This window comes from Pinus tabuliformis, chromosome 3_2, assembly GCF_031772625.1.
Source record: "Pinus tabuliformis cultivar Carrire ecotype Pingquan chromosome 3_2, CPIR1, whole genome shotgun sequence".
Classification (NCBI taxonomy): Eukaryota; Viridiplantae; Streptophyta; class Pinopsida; order Pinales; family Pinaceae; genus Pinus; species Pinus tabuliformis.
This window is the reverse complement of record NC_142302.1, coordinates 387,593,754-387,607,146: the sequence shown is the minus strand read 5'-3', so window position 1 is coordinate 387,607,146 and position 13,393 is coordinate 387,593,754. Positions and strand designations below refer to the sequence as shown.

Sequence of the window (13,393 nt, the reverse complement as noted above, 5' to 3'; positions counted from 1 at the left end):
AGACATCTTATTTTCTTCTTCTTCACAATTCCACTCTAGGGTTTCCTCTGAAAACCCTAATCTCCCATCTCTAAGGGATGAATTCTAACCCTAGAACTCTAAGATGCTCCAAGAAACTTCACAAAGACTAAGACACCTTGACACCTCAAGAGAAAGAGAGAATATAAGTACAAGTGAAGACTTGAGGGAAGAGAGAGTAAGAGGAAGTGCACACTCTCTTCTCTTAGTGATATCTCAACATAAGAGTGAAAACGAATGAGGGAAGAATATGTTTGATGACCATCTCCAACTTCTCCTCCACAAGAGCAAACCCTGTCCATAATTTCTCCTACAGTTTCCTCTTGAACTCATGAACCCTCTGGAATCTCCCCAAGACGAGGGAGTATTTCAATCTATCCAATCCTCTAAACATGAAACCAAGTTACCACACGCAAACTAGGGTTTTTTGAAGCCCTCCTCCATGATGCACAACACTTCACACCCCCTATAGGATGCTCTCTAAAAAGTATCTCTTCTATGAGGCCTTAATGAAGGGCATCAATGGAAACTGCCAAGAGATCTCCCACAAACAAGGGAAGAACATTGAACTTGCAATCAATCAAGGTCAAGCATCCATCCACTAACCAAGCTATCTCAACTATGCATATTCGTCATGGACCATCTCTCATGCTACCAGCCATCTTAGATGATACAAGGGTTGGATGTTTAACATGTACCCTAAATCTTTTGAAGCACTCCATGCATGATGTAAATACTTTAAAAGTAACCGAAAAAATCTAACACTTTATCCCTTTTTTCTTTCACTTGAATTGATTTCCCCTTTTTGTAACTTGCTATTGAAAATTTTATTATCTTCCAAGAAATCATACATATATTCAATGGTAAAGGTTGGTTGCATTACCTAGATTTATCTAAAACAATTCATTTCCCTTATAAGTAACTTTCGATCAAAATTTGTATTATCCTTAAAGCAAGTTCTATATATTTTTGCTAAAAAAAAAAACAGAAAGAAAATTATTTTAATGTCCACAACGTTAAAAATAACTTATAAAACAGATTACTTTTTCTTCATTGAGTAAAAACTATATTGTAAAAGCTATCCCATTGTGAGGAATTTGCATCAAATATAGGATGATGCAATTGCCTAGGTTTGCCACGATTCACATCATTCATGGTTGGTCCAGCTTCGCTTGCTTTGGGGCAAATAGCGCGCCTTTTCTAAGTTCGACCCCCGTGACTTGTTTGGCAAGCTGCAATCGTCGGGTCGGTCATACGCGCCTCATGGACGCCAACGCCTACGACCGCACAACACCTATAAATTGAAACCCTGTGCCCTCTTCTCCGTATTTTGCATGGAATGAATCATTGTAGAAATTTCGTATTTTAGATCTCAGTATGGCGTTAATGGCTGCCGTCGGGTCTGGTGCCTCTTCCACCACCACCATCACTGTTGAGGAAGGCCCACAACAGCACCAACACCAACAGGTTTTAAAGCTGCGTCTTGCCCCCCGTCGCAATAAGAAGAAGGTCACATGGAAGGAAGGCACTGTCAATAATGAGTTCATGAACAAGAAGAGCTCCAAGAAGTGCTGCATTTTCCAGAAACAGAAGTCCTTCGATGAAGATGACAGCGACGAGGACGGCGATCCCAAGAACCCCAGCAAAAAAGGAAAAGGCATATCAGATGATTCTGCGTCATGTGACCACGGGGAAAGCAGTGTTTCCAATGGCCCCAATTCCTGCGCCCATTCACATTAGGGCAGATTAAAACTGTGAGTTAATGGATCAGAATTTCTGTCTTTTCTGTTTTTTAGACTAGTAATTCATCGCTCTGTTATTTATAATCTGCCGTTATATAGCAGATCAGTCCCGGGTTTTGAAAAGAAAATAAATTTAGATTTTAGGTTTCTGCAGTGTGTTTTTGCAGATAAAGAGTTCGGATTTTCTACCGTGACCATTGTCATTCGAAACATAGACAGCTTTCCAACATCACTGTGGAAAATCCGAACTCTTTATTCGCAAAGGCTAATAATTTCCTGGAATTTTTTTATTTAGGGCTTTGGGTTATCAAAGCCCCACGAATTACTGTTCCGGGTTTCAAAAATTTGAAGCTAGTTTGTATTGCTTGATGTACGGTTTAAATATAGAAAACTCAGAATTGCCAGTCCAGGGTGTCAACTGATCAGTGTAAAGAAAGTTATATTCTTTTAATAATATTTTTTAATATCTCGGTCGTTTTAGCCGATTGAAGCGATTGTGTATATCTTAAAAGTGAAAGGCGGTCACGGTGCTAAATACAGTACACATAATTAAAATGGATCAAACAAACTGATGGGGTTTCCAGCCGATGGCCAATTAATTTTTTTTTATTTGCTTTGAAATTTTGGACTGAGGCCATTCTGGCTAACATGGTTTGACAGTAAAGCGGCAAGCCGTTTGGCTAATCAAATGCAGGTTGAAATATGGCACCATTACTAATCTATCTATTTACTGTGTAACATGGAACAGTGAAATAAAGGGAGTAATGCTCCTTTTAAACAGAAACTCCCCACGTTTTGGCAAAATCCTGGGATGTCTTTCTCCCGGGATTCCCTTTTAATCAAATATAGGGTAAAATATGCCACCATTTCTAGTCTATCTACTTACTGTGCAATATAGAACAGTTACATAAATGGAGCAATGCTTTTTTTCTTAATCAGAAACTCTCCATTTTTGGCAACCTCCTGGGATATGTTTCTCTTGAGATTCCATGTAGATGAGAGAAGTTACAAGTGCCAACGTTGGAGCATCGAACATGTGCCAGTGGAGGTAAACTCCCATGGACGAAGGAGCAAATGGCTCAATAATGCTCGTGATTCCTGACTTGCTAAATTTTGTATTATCAAGTGGAATCCATAGATTTCTTCTTATTTTTTGAATACATATTTTTATAACTGTCTAGTTATCAAGAAAATAATAATAAGCGTTGCTCACGTTACTGTTCTGTTATTTTAAGGTTATTTACAATGTTCTTCAAAATTGAAAATTTCTTTTGCATTTTTGTTTGATATGTAGGCCGAGGGTGGACAAGATTTAAACTTTATCCTTCTATCAAGGCAGTGGTATTTTGTTCGTTGCAATCTTCAAAGGGTAGTCCTTATGCTACAGCAATTGCTCTGAAATGTAGGTCGTCAGTACACACAAGGCTAACCAGTTGTTAACCTAGCGTCCTTGATTAATCCTTCCAAGGCTGTTAAAAAAGATCCTAGATTAGTTTCTGTACTTGGTTCAAGGAATTTAAAGTAAAAACACTCGACTGATGCAGATCTCTAATTTCTGTGGATTGTTTCTGTTATAACTACTCTAGTGATTGATATGTATATATATTAGATAAATGTATAATGGAAATTGTTCTAACCACTCTTCATTCTGCTTTAGAGAATGACTCTTCTCAAAACAATTGCACTGATGTTCTATGAAACTAAATATGGCAATTATATGTATGATAGTCTCATTAAAAACTTCTCGGTGATGAGAAGGCTCCTTTCCACAATCCACTTTTTTGTTTCAGAGTTATTTTAGAATATATTAGTTTACAAATCTCACACAACCACTGGCAGAAAAGCTTTTTTGGTGATGGCTATTCCGTTAACTTTGGCAAGAGTCTTGAAGAGTGGGTATCTCTCATTTGGGGTTTGCATTGATAATCTTCTTTTTGTATCTTTATAATTAACTTTATTTGAATACGAATGCTGGCTGTGTACTGACACTGGAATTTATTAACAAACTCAAATAGCCGAAAAACAGTGGTTGACATGTGCTTAAATCTACTAATTATGAGTACATACACACTCATTTGACCTTCTTCCTTTTACTTAATATATATTGTAATACGTAAAAATGATAGAAAGATTAAATTATTCCACAATTTCATTGCATGCAAGAATGGGCATAATAGTGTTTCTTATATCCTAAAGCAACAAATAAATAAGTTGTTGCCATAACTTCTATTATCATTTTGTATTACTTCAAGTTTTCTTCACTTTTGCTATATGAGATTGTATGTCTGGATCTATGTAAAAGATCCCAAGAACATGTAACGAACTGTCTAGTACCCTTTTCCTTAGATATGAGCTGTATATGCTTACTCAGCCTTAGATAATGTGTTAAACACTTATTTTTAACAATGATTTATCCTTGAAAAAAGGAAGCTAAGTGATTGCTTTAAGCAGATTCACCACCCAGAGATAGGTTCTTCCCCACAATGAGCCATTACAATGTGCAAGTGTGATGCTTAGTATCTCTTCATTGAGATGTTAAATGCACAGATCAAAGGATTCACATGGAGTTCTAAGATGAACCTTGTAATTTCCCTAGGGAATTTTGCCCTTTGATTTATAAGATCACAAAATAAATTCTACTGGTTTTTACATTATTATTTTCAATTTCAGGCAGAGATGATATAGAATACACAACAATGTAGTCATGCAGTAGATTTCACAATACATTCAATAATTCACATCAGTTTCAATTTAACAATTACTTCCAGGGCTATTACACCTGCAGGCCTGGTTGTATAGCATCCATAGCAGTGACAGTCTCTGCATTATAACCCTAGCAATTAATATATGATTGTAACAGTCAATACTCTTATCTGCAAATCTGACCCAACAACCAACTTACAGGACTTGCTGTCTCAGGAGACAGTTTGATAATGACCTTTACAATTATGCTAGTTATGCCCTAACAGTATTTTTATCTTGCTGTTGCCTTCAGCTGCATGTCCTGCTCCTACAAACCCTTGCCGCTGCCCAGACTTACCTGCTGCCACTGATCAGTACTAGGGGATGGGTCTGCTGCCTCAAGGTACACTCAGGACTTGACCCACAGCACTAGAATGGCCTCCACTGGTCTGTAGAAGGAAATGTGCTGGTCCAATTTACTTTCAACCTTATGCTGCCTTAGATCACTACTTGGAGGAGCCACTGTGAGTTTGGAGGACGTCCACTGCTTCCTGAGGATGATCTGCAGCCCTAAAAGGGTCCTCAGGATCCTCAGTACTGTTTGACAGCCATAGTATCTTGTGCTGATACAATTAAACCCTAGAGGGGGTCCTCGCTGCTCCAAAATTGCCTTAGACTAGGTCTCGGTGGCACAGAAATGATGTCTGTTGAGTGGGTTAGGGTTCTGTTGCCCTTGAATGACCTCAGCTAGGTCCTTGAAGGGTCTGCTGGCCAAGATAGAGGCCTGGTGTTGGTTTATGCTCCACAGAAACCCTAGGCTGACTCGCTGTCCTTGATGTTAGTTTCAGAGAATTTGGAATAGAGGAGAGATGCCACAATGTGCCCCTTTTAAGCCAACTTATCCACAGAAAATCTCCTCTACAGTGTGCCCCTTTTAAGTGAACTTATCCACAGAAAATCTCCCTTTGCTCGCTAAAAACCAGATGAAAGTGCCTCGGGTAATTATGCCAAACAATGGAGATAGAGAGGGGATTGGCCAGGGTGGTATCATCACCACCACTGAAATCAATCAAAGGAAAATGGGTCTTAAAACCCTCAGCCTCAGCTCACAAAACATAAATATCCAACCAACCATGATGAGAATAATGATTCTTCTCTCTTATTTATAGAGTCCCTTTGGGGTCATTTATCCTTATTTTAATTTGAGGGGTTACAAGTTTTAATTTGAGGGGTTACAAGTTTTAATTTGAGGGGTTACAAGTTTCCATCCACTTAGCGCCAATTGTGGCTTCCTTCACAAGTTTTGCCCCAATTACCAAAATTTAACCAAAGTTGCCTCAAAAACATTGGATAATGGGTTTCCCCCTTTATCATTGACTATAGACTATGGGGTTGGATACACTCCTTTGTCCTCCCTTGGGCAATTAATTAGCAGGGAACATCTCTAAGGATTTTTTTACAAATTGTTCCAATACCACTGTATTTATTCCAATCTTAAACAGCATTGATTTTAAATGCACAATAGTGTAGGCAAACAATAGATTTCATCATCACACCAATAGCTCACAACAACCACAAATTCAAATTCTTACTCTTAGTGTTTGTACACCAATAGTCCTGGTTGTATAACATTTATCAATTCATAAACAGTGATAGTCTTTTACTGCACACTACAGCACTTTATACCAGAATTATAACCACTGTCAAAACACACCAACAACCAGCTTACAAGTTCATAATATCATTGCTGGCCAGGAAATGCCTTATGGAGTCTGTGCTGCCCGCATCCTCCTCCTTGACCAATCCACTGCCCCAGAACAGGTTTTTAGCTGCCAATATGAAGATTTTGCTGCCTTGAGATTGCCCTAGCAGACTCTGGTGTCAAGATATTTCCCTGAAATAGCTTTTATGCTGCAACAAGGGTTACTTTTTATCTAAAATAATGCTGCTGCTGCCTCAACAGTGCCACTGAGCTGCTCCTTCAGTCAATTCTCCACAGAAACCCTTGTTGCCATGGAAGTGACTTGGAGGGCTTGTGATGTCAAAGGGAGGGCTTCTGCTGCCTAAACTTCCCTGGCCAGTCCTAAATACCACAAAACAAATACTCTGTAAGTCAGTTAAGGGCTCCGCTGCCCTAGAGATAACACACAGGATGATCTCTTTCCTTGGTCAGATGAGGGCTCACTGTGCTAGAATGGCCTCTACCAGGTTCTTGAGGGATCCGCTGTTCTAGAAGAGATTTGTTGCTCCAAACTACCACGCTGCCCTGGATAAGAGTCTCAATCTGCCTTGTTGTCTTAGACAAAAGCCGTAGGATGTTTTGCTCCCTTGACAGAAGTCCAAATCTATCTTGTTGCCCTACCACAACCTTAGAACAGGAGGAGATGCCACAGAATGTCACCTAAAGCCAATAATCCCACAAAAATCCCCTTGCTTTCTAGAAAACTAGATGCTTTAGAAAACTATCCTAAATAATGGAGATAGATGGGATTGGCTAGGGTGGGATCACCACCACCGAAACTAATCAAAGGAAAAGGGGTCTTAAAACCCTTGGATCCTCAGCTCATAAAACAAAAATATACAATCAACCATGATGGGAATAATGATTCTCCTCTCTCGGGAATAATGATGGGAATAATGATTCTACACAGTGAAATCTGCATGAATATGTTTTTGCTTCACATATTTGGCATGAGTGATATTGTCTTTATTTAATACCCCCATCCATCATGCCACTTCATCTAGATCAACTTTTTTTTAATGAATATGAGCATTACATTACATATTTATCTGCGCTACCACTCTTTGTAGTAGTCATACACAACATTTGGGTAATTCTCTTCTTCATGAAGTCAGTTCTTTTGGAAATATAGTGCGTCAAGTGTAGGCAAGAAGAGTATTGATGTTTAAAGTCCTATTCGCAACTCAAGGCCATCAATAACTGAAAACTGTCAAGGGGTTAACAAGGTTCTAGCTTCAATGCGATAACATCCTTTGTAGATGGATCCAACATCTTCCTTGTTCGATAAACACACAACTATCATGATCCAACTAATGTAAAATTTTTCACATGACACTTAGCTTTTAAGCTTGTATGCTGAAGTCTCAGTGATGCAAGACAACTGTTCTTGGTGTCTTATCCTTCTTGATATAGTATTTTCAGCAAATACATATTTATGCATATAATCTATCCCTTGCCATACTCATAACAACATATGAAACTATAGAGCAATTTGGAGGGTTATGTGCTATGCTATAGGGGAGTGACCCCCTTTCCCTTGCTCCCATAGTGTGCTCCCATAGGGAGCATTTTAAGGGAGTGCAATTCCCTCCATAAATTCCCCCTCGCCCATTTTGGGAGCGCCTCTTGAATGCTCTTTGGATGCTATTGGAGCAAACGAAAATGCTCCCCTTATCACTCCCTTAGCGATCTTGTATGATTAAGCAATTTTGGCAAAAAGAATTGAAGTCTATGAACCAAGTCAATGTTCCAAATGGGTTTAAAATGGCTAGGGGTTGTGAGGATTAAAACACTTGCTCACCCTAATTTTTTGTCATTTTATTTCTCATTTCGCTCATCTTTGCTAGGAGGATTTTTAGAGGGCTTTCATTAGTTGAATATTTGATTGATCTCTTCTACTCTTTCCCATTTCTCCATTCTATTGCAGGGAATAAGTTATTATCAAGATTCAACAAGCACGAGTGGTATGCCAATGGGGTATATCTTTTTGGTTCTATTTTTTATATTGATGGTGGTGTTGGGAGTTGGAGGCCATCAAAATGCTCATGATAGTGATGAAGAAATAAAAGTGGACAACGCATACCATGGAGAGTAGGAAGAAATAGAAGGGGATGAAGAAAATGAAAATAATAGCGATGACACACAAAAACCTAGATAGATCTTAATGTCGTGGAAGCATGTGACAAAACTTGGGGGAGGGAAAGGTGTTGGAACCGCAATTTATATGCCATGGGATGAAGGTAAAAGACTATAGGAGTCAAAACCTGTGAAAGTGCCACTAGAAGACATCATCAAACTAGAGGCAAGAGGAGGTAGCACAAAACAAATGCAAAAAATCAAGGGTTGAACATGAGAGTTCACAATGATTATTCTATGGTCGATTCTGTTAATTTTAGGCAACAATGGTTTGTTCTATGCTTTAGAGCAATTTTACTTCATTTTCTTTATTAGCCCAGTATTAATATCTAGTTTAGCAATCACATCAACATGATAGTAAAATGCAGATAGAACATAAACATAAACAGTGGCAGACAAGCTAAGACAAGAGGACACAAGATGTGACACCAGCGAGGGACAAATTCCAATGTGGGGAAACCCTTGATCAAATCTTCTTTTAGTCTTCAATAGTTCAACAAAGAGAGAGATAGTACAATTTACAAGTTTGATAATTTATGACAGCAACAAAAGAGCCTTAACCAGAAAAGTCAATGTTGGTCAACAGGGCAGATTTGACCCTCAAAGATTCATTCAACTTCAATCAATTTCGATGTCCAGATAGCAAAATGAAACAACCCTCAAAACAATCAAATTCAGCCCAGTCAAAGTCTGGTCAAACAATCAACTTACGGTCATCCCTAACCACAATCAATGTTGGTCAAACAATTAACGAATTTCCTCAATTTTTGTGCCTAGAAATACGGCTTGCTAGGACAGAATTCCTCCACCCAAAATTGCAACAAAATAGGTCAACGCTTGGTCAATGCAGCGCAAAAACAACCTTTGAAAATTCAGTCAACCTTGGTCAACGCAAAAATAAAAAATGCCCTTCCTTTCTTTCGCACGTGTGGAGAGAGTTGCTGCCCAGAAACCCGTACCCAACCAATGAGAAAGAGAGAAAGATGAATGTGAGTGATGTCCAAATGAGGATGAGGCATCATGTATTTATAGGCTAACATGGAGGATGAATAGATGTGATTGTTGGGCTTCTGAGCCTACATGAGATTGTTGGCCGACCTTGACAATTTGTCCATAATCAAAATAAATTCATAACTTCATTTGTACATGTCAGAATGGGATGATCTTTAGATCAATCCTATACCTCTTGGAGAGAGGAACCCAAGAAAAATATCAGCTGCCATAAATAAGATGACCCATGTGGAGTTTGGCCCTAGTTGCCAATTTTAACACTCCCTCTCAACTAGGGAGAACTCCACCTGCTAATCCATCTGCCAATCTGTACTATCTTTGCCATCAATGCACTGCTCTTCTCTGCTCCGCTGAACTATGAAGAAGAAGAAGTGATCGAGAATGTATCGTACCATTCTCTACTGACCCAAAGTCAGTGCCAATCAAAAGAGAGTGTCTCATACCACTCTCACTGACCCGAAGTCAATTCCAATCAAAAGATAGTGTCTCATACCACTCTTACTGACTCGAAGTTAGTTCCCATTGATCCCATATCAATGTCGGACATCCTAGCATAGGGAGTATGGTAGTACACAATGCATCCATCGGTAGTACTATGGTCTCTATCCTCATTTCCCTACTCATTGGCCAGATGAGAGGTACTTCCCATGAGTCTCAGACTGTGTGGGTAGGATGTCTTGGTAAGAGAAGGATGAACCACTTGTCCTGCTCACATGTCGCCAAGGGGTATCACAGGGGAAGGATGAACCACTCACCTTGTACATAGCAAACCACTAGGGGAAGGTTGAGCACTCACCATATGGTTGCTCATCGCTTAAGAAGTGCCCCAAGCCCCTTGGAGCTCCCAGAGCTCAATGTCCATATTATATATGACCCTCATAAGAAGGTCTTTCCATGACCCCAAGTCATTCTCGGAAGGCCAAGAATTTGACCTTCCCCAGGGGCTTTGTCAGAATATTGATGACCTGTTCATCAGTGCCAATGTGATGGAGCCTTATTGCTCCTCGTTGTACCATATTCCGGATGAAGTGGTACCTGATATCTATATGCTTGGAGCGATCATGAGACACGAGATTCTCTGATAATCGGATCCCACTTTGGTTGTCGCAGAGGATCATGGTGGTATTCAACACACGTCCAAACAACTCATTGAAGAGCTCCCTCAACTGGACAGCGTCACAAGAGGCCATACTAATAGCTATGTATTTGGCCTCGATGATGCTCAAGGCAACTGATTTCTGCTTCGTTCTCATCCAGGATATCGAAGCAAAACCCAAAGAAAAACAACATCCAGAATTGCTCTTGCGATCCACCACATTGCGAGCCTGATCAACATTAGAATATCCATGCAACCTCACATTTCCGGTAGTGTATCTCAGTCCATGAGTGATTGTGCCTTGAAGATATCTCAGAAGATTCTTGGCAGCAATCCAATGTAATCCAATGTATATGTGAGGCTCAACCATGTATTGGCTCAATGTGTTAACTGCAAACATATGTCTGGACAGGAGTTCACCAACAATATCAACGCTCCTATGAGTTGATGATACTCAGAAGCATTTCCCAATTCAGGTCCAACAATACTACCACATGACTTCTTAAAGTTAAGTTCCATTGGAGTAGTCACAGGCTTGCAGTCCACCATCCCAAATCCTTCCAATATCTTCACAACATATTTTCCTTGAGAGAGGAAAATTTCACTCGGCTTTTGCCAGACCTCCAACCCTAGGTAATAGAGCATTGGTCCTAGGTCCTTCATCTCAAATTCAGAAGCCAACTCCCTCTTACATTTATGAATGAGAGGGTTTGCACTTGTCAGAAAGAGGTCGTCCACATAAAATACCAGAATGAGAGGTTTATCATTTTCAACCTTAAAGTAAAGGTTTAGATCGACTTCACTTCTAGTGAATCCCAACTTCATCAGATAACTATCGATCCTCTCATACCAAGCCCGAGGTGCTTGCTTCAATCCATAGCAAACTCCTTGGGTTGTTACACATAGACTTCCTCTTTGATTGAACCATGCAAGAAGGTGGTCTTGACATCCATCTGATGTAGGTTCCATCCTTGTGAGGCAGCGAGGGTATGATCGAGCGGATGGTGGTGTATCGAGCAACAAGTGCAAATATCTTATCGTAATCTACACCTTCCTTTTGAGAGAAGCCTTGAGCAACAAAACAAGCCTTGAACTTTTTTGGACCTCCATAAGCTCCATGCTTGATTTTGTAGAGCCACTTAGAGGTGACAACCAATTTGTCTTGGGGTCTAGGGACCACATCCCAAACATCATTCTTCATAATTGACTTGTATTCTTCATTCATAACAACCTTCCATACTTGTTGCTTCACGTCTTCTTCGAATGATGAAGGCTCATTTTGAATGATAGAGTGATTTTGGTCTCAAGTTTGGGGTGAGGTGAAGAAGAAATGATTGGCTTTAGGGTTTATAGAGTGTAGTGGTTTTGTTATAGGATATGGACAATACAAGGGTAAGTGTGTTAAAAAACCAAGGGTCCCTTCGGCTGTTCAGCTTCCTTACCAACCCTTAGAGGATTAGGAGAAAGTAATATAAATAATGTTGATTATTGCTGCAATACGTCATATTCAAATGACTTATGTAACTTGTATGAATTGAGGCCTTTTATTTATGATGGTTAAAGAAAAATAAGAGGACTAATTGCTAGACGAGTTTAAGATGATGATATTGCAGTGCTCTTTGTTCATTGAATGATGATTTTTTAGTAATTTTAATACCTCTTTGTCACGATGATGTAATGCTAAAGAATACAATCATCACTAGGTTTTATGGGAATGACAATCCCCATAAAGCTTAAACACAATAACCATGGCTAGTGTTCTTTCTTTGTGTACCCATTTATTCCACAATTTTTCTAGCCATGTTTAGATGACAGTTGCATTGAAACACACAAGAATCATAATTAACGTGTGCAATAGATCGATTGACCAAAAAAGAAACGAATTCCTTGTATGCATTGGAAGGCTTGCCCATTCATAAAAAATCGAAAGAAAAATCAACTCAAGCTACATAGGCATGGAGATTCATTGCTTGTGAAGATGATTTTGAGTGAATTCAAGAAGCCAAACCCCCAAACTTGAAGGGATGATAACAACAAAACCACACGGTGCTGAATGCTCGTGTTGAGGATTTGTTCTCTGTGGGCATTGTTCTCAGCGTCTACACGTAAGGGCAAAATAGTAGTGGCTAGGGAAACCCTATTTTAAAGAATATATATATATATATATATAAATAAAGGTGAGGTTGAAATATAATCTTTGATATGCTCTGAGAAGAAGTTGAGGAATGTTAAAGGATTACTAGATGTTTGGGACATAAAGCAACAATACAACAACGACAATCAATCCAATACATTGTTCAGACCCTATATTTTTCTACTCTATTAAACTAAATATTTAAAGGTATCAAAGAATAATGGATTTTGGAAATGACAGGGTGATTGAAAAATCCTCGTCTATAGTGACTCCATGGAAACATAACTCTTTATTTTACTAGAACTTGGTGTGTATCTAGTCTAGGTATGCATATTTAGTGCAAAAACCCCATCTAGTCTAAGATTTTGGATGTTGAGGCCCCAAATTTCAAGGTGGAGTGCTAAGAGGTGGATTATAGGGTTTCAATTGTAGCTTTTGTGATTAAGGATGCCATGACAATAGGAATCTAAGGTTCTCAAAGTTGGAAGAGGCATGGTTTTGGTAGGTGGAGTTTTCTCAAACATCTCCCTCCTCACTTCTTGTTTGGGGTCCCATTTGGTTTGAGGCACTGAAGCATATGACCATCATTTCCCCATGAGACAAAATCAACAACATCCCATGACATGCCTTGTGTGGTTCTTGCTCGATGGAAGCCCTAGTCTCCACATTTTTTCCATCTCCTATATGATGGAACTTATGCTTGCATACTTTCTAAGTTTAGACTTGCTAAAAAAAGCTTAATATATGTGGATGTTGGTGCCATAAATGAATAGTATTGTTGTTTAGTAGGTGTGAATTTATGGTTTTATAAATATTTTGCTATAAGGTATTTG

At 39.2% G+C, this 13,393-nt stretch overlaps 1 protein-coding gene across 1 annotated transcript; it reads left to right on the top strand.

Moving 5' to 3' along the window:
• Positions 1 to 1,170: 1,170 nt before the first annotated feature.
• Positions 1,171 to 3,399, top strand: INH3 (inhibitor-3). The gene is made up of 2 exons (XM_089416419.1): positions 1,171 to 1,772; positions 3,055 to 3,399. Exon 1 carries the CDS (start codon positions 1,396 to 1,398, stop codon positions 1,756 to 1,758), a length of 363 nt encoding a protein of 120 aa, XP_089272545.1. The 5' UTR covers positions 1,171 to 1,395; the 3' UTR covers positions 1,759 to 1,772; positions 3,055 to 3,399.
• Positions 3,400 to 13,393: the final 9,994 nt, after the last annotated feature.

Excerpts from the sequence above, each read along its gene's own strand:
- INH3 (XM_089416419.1), top strand. The coding sequence starts at position 1,396 with ATGGCGTTAATGGCTGCCGTCGGGTCTGGTGCCTCTTCCACCACCACC.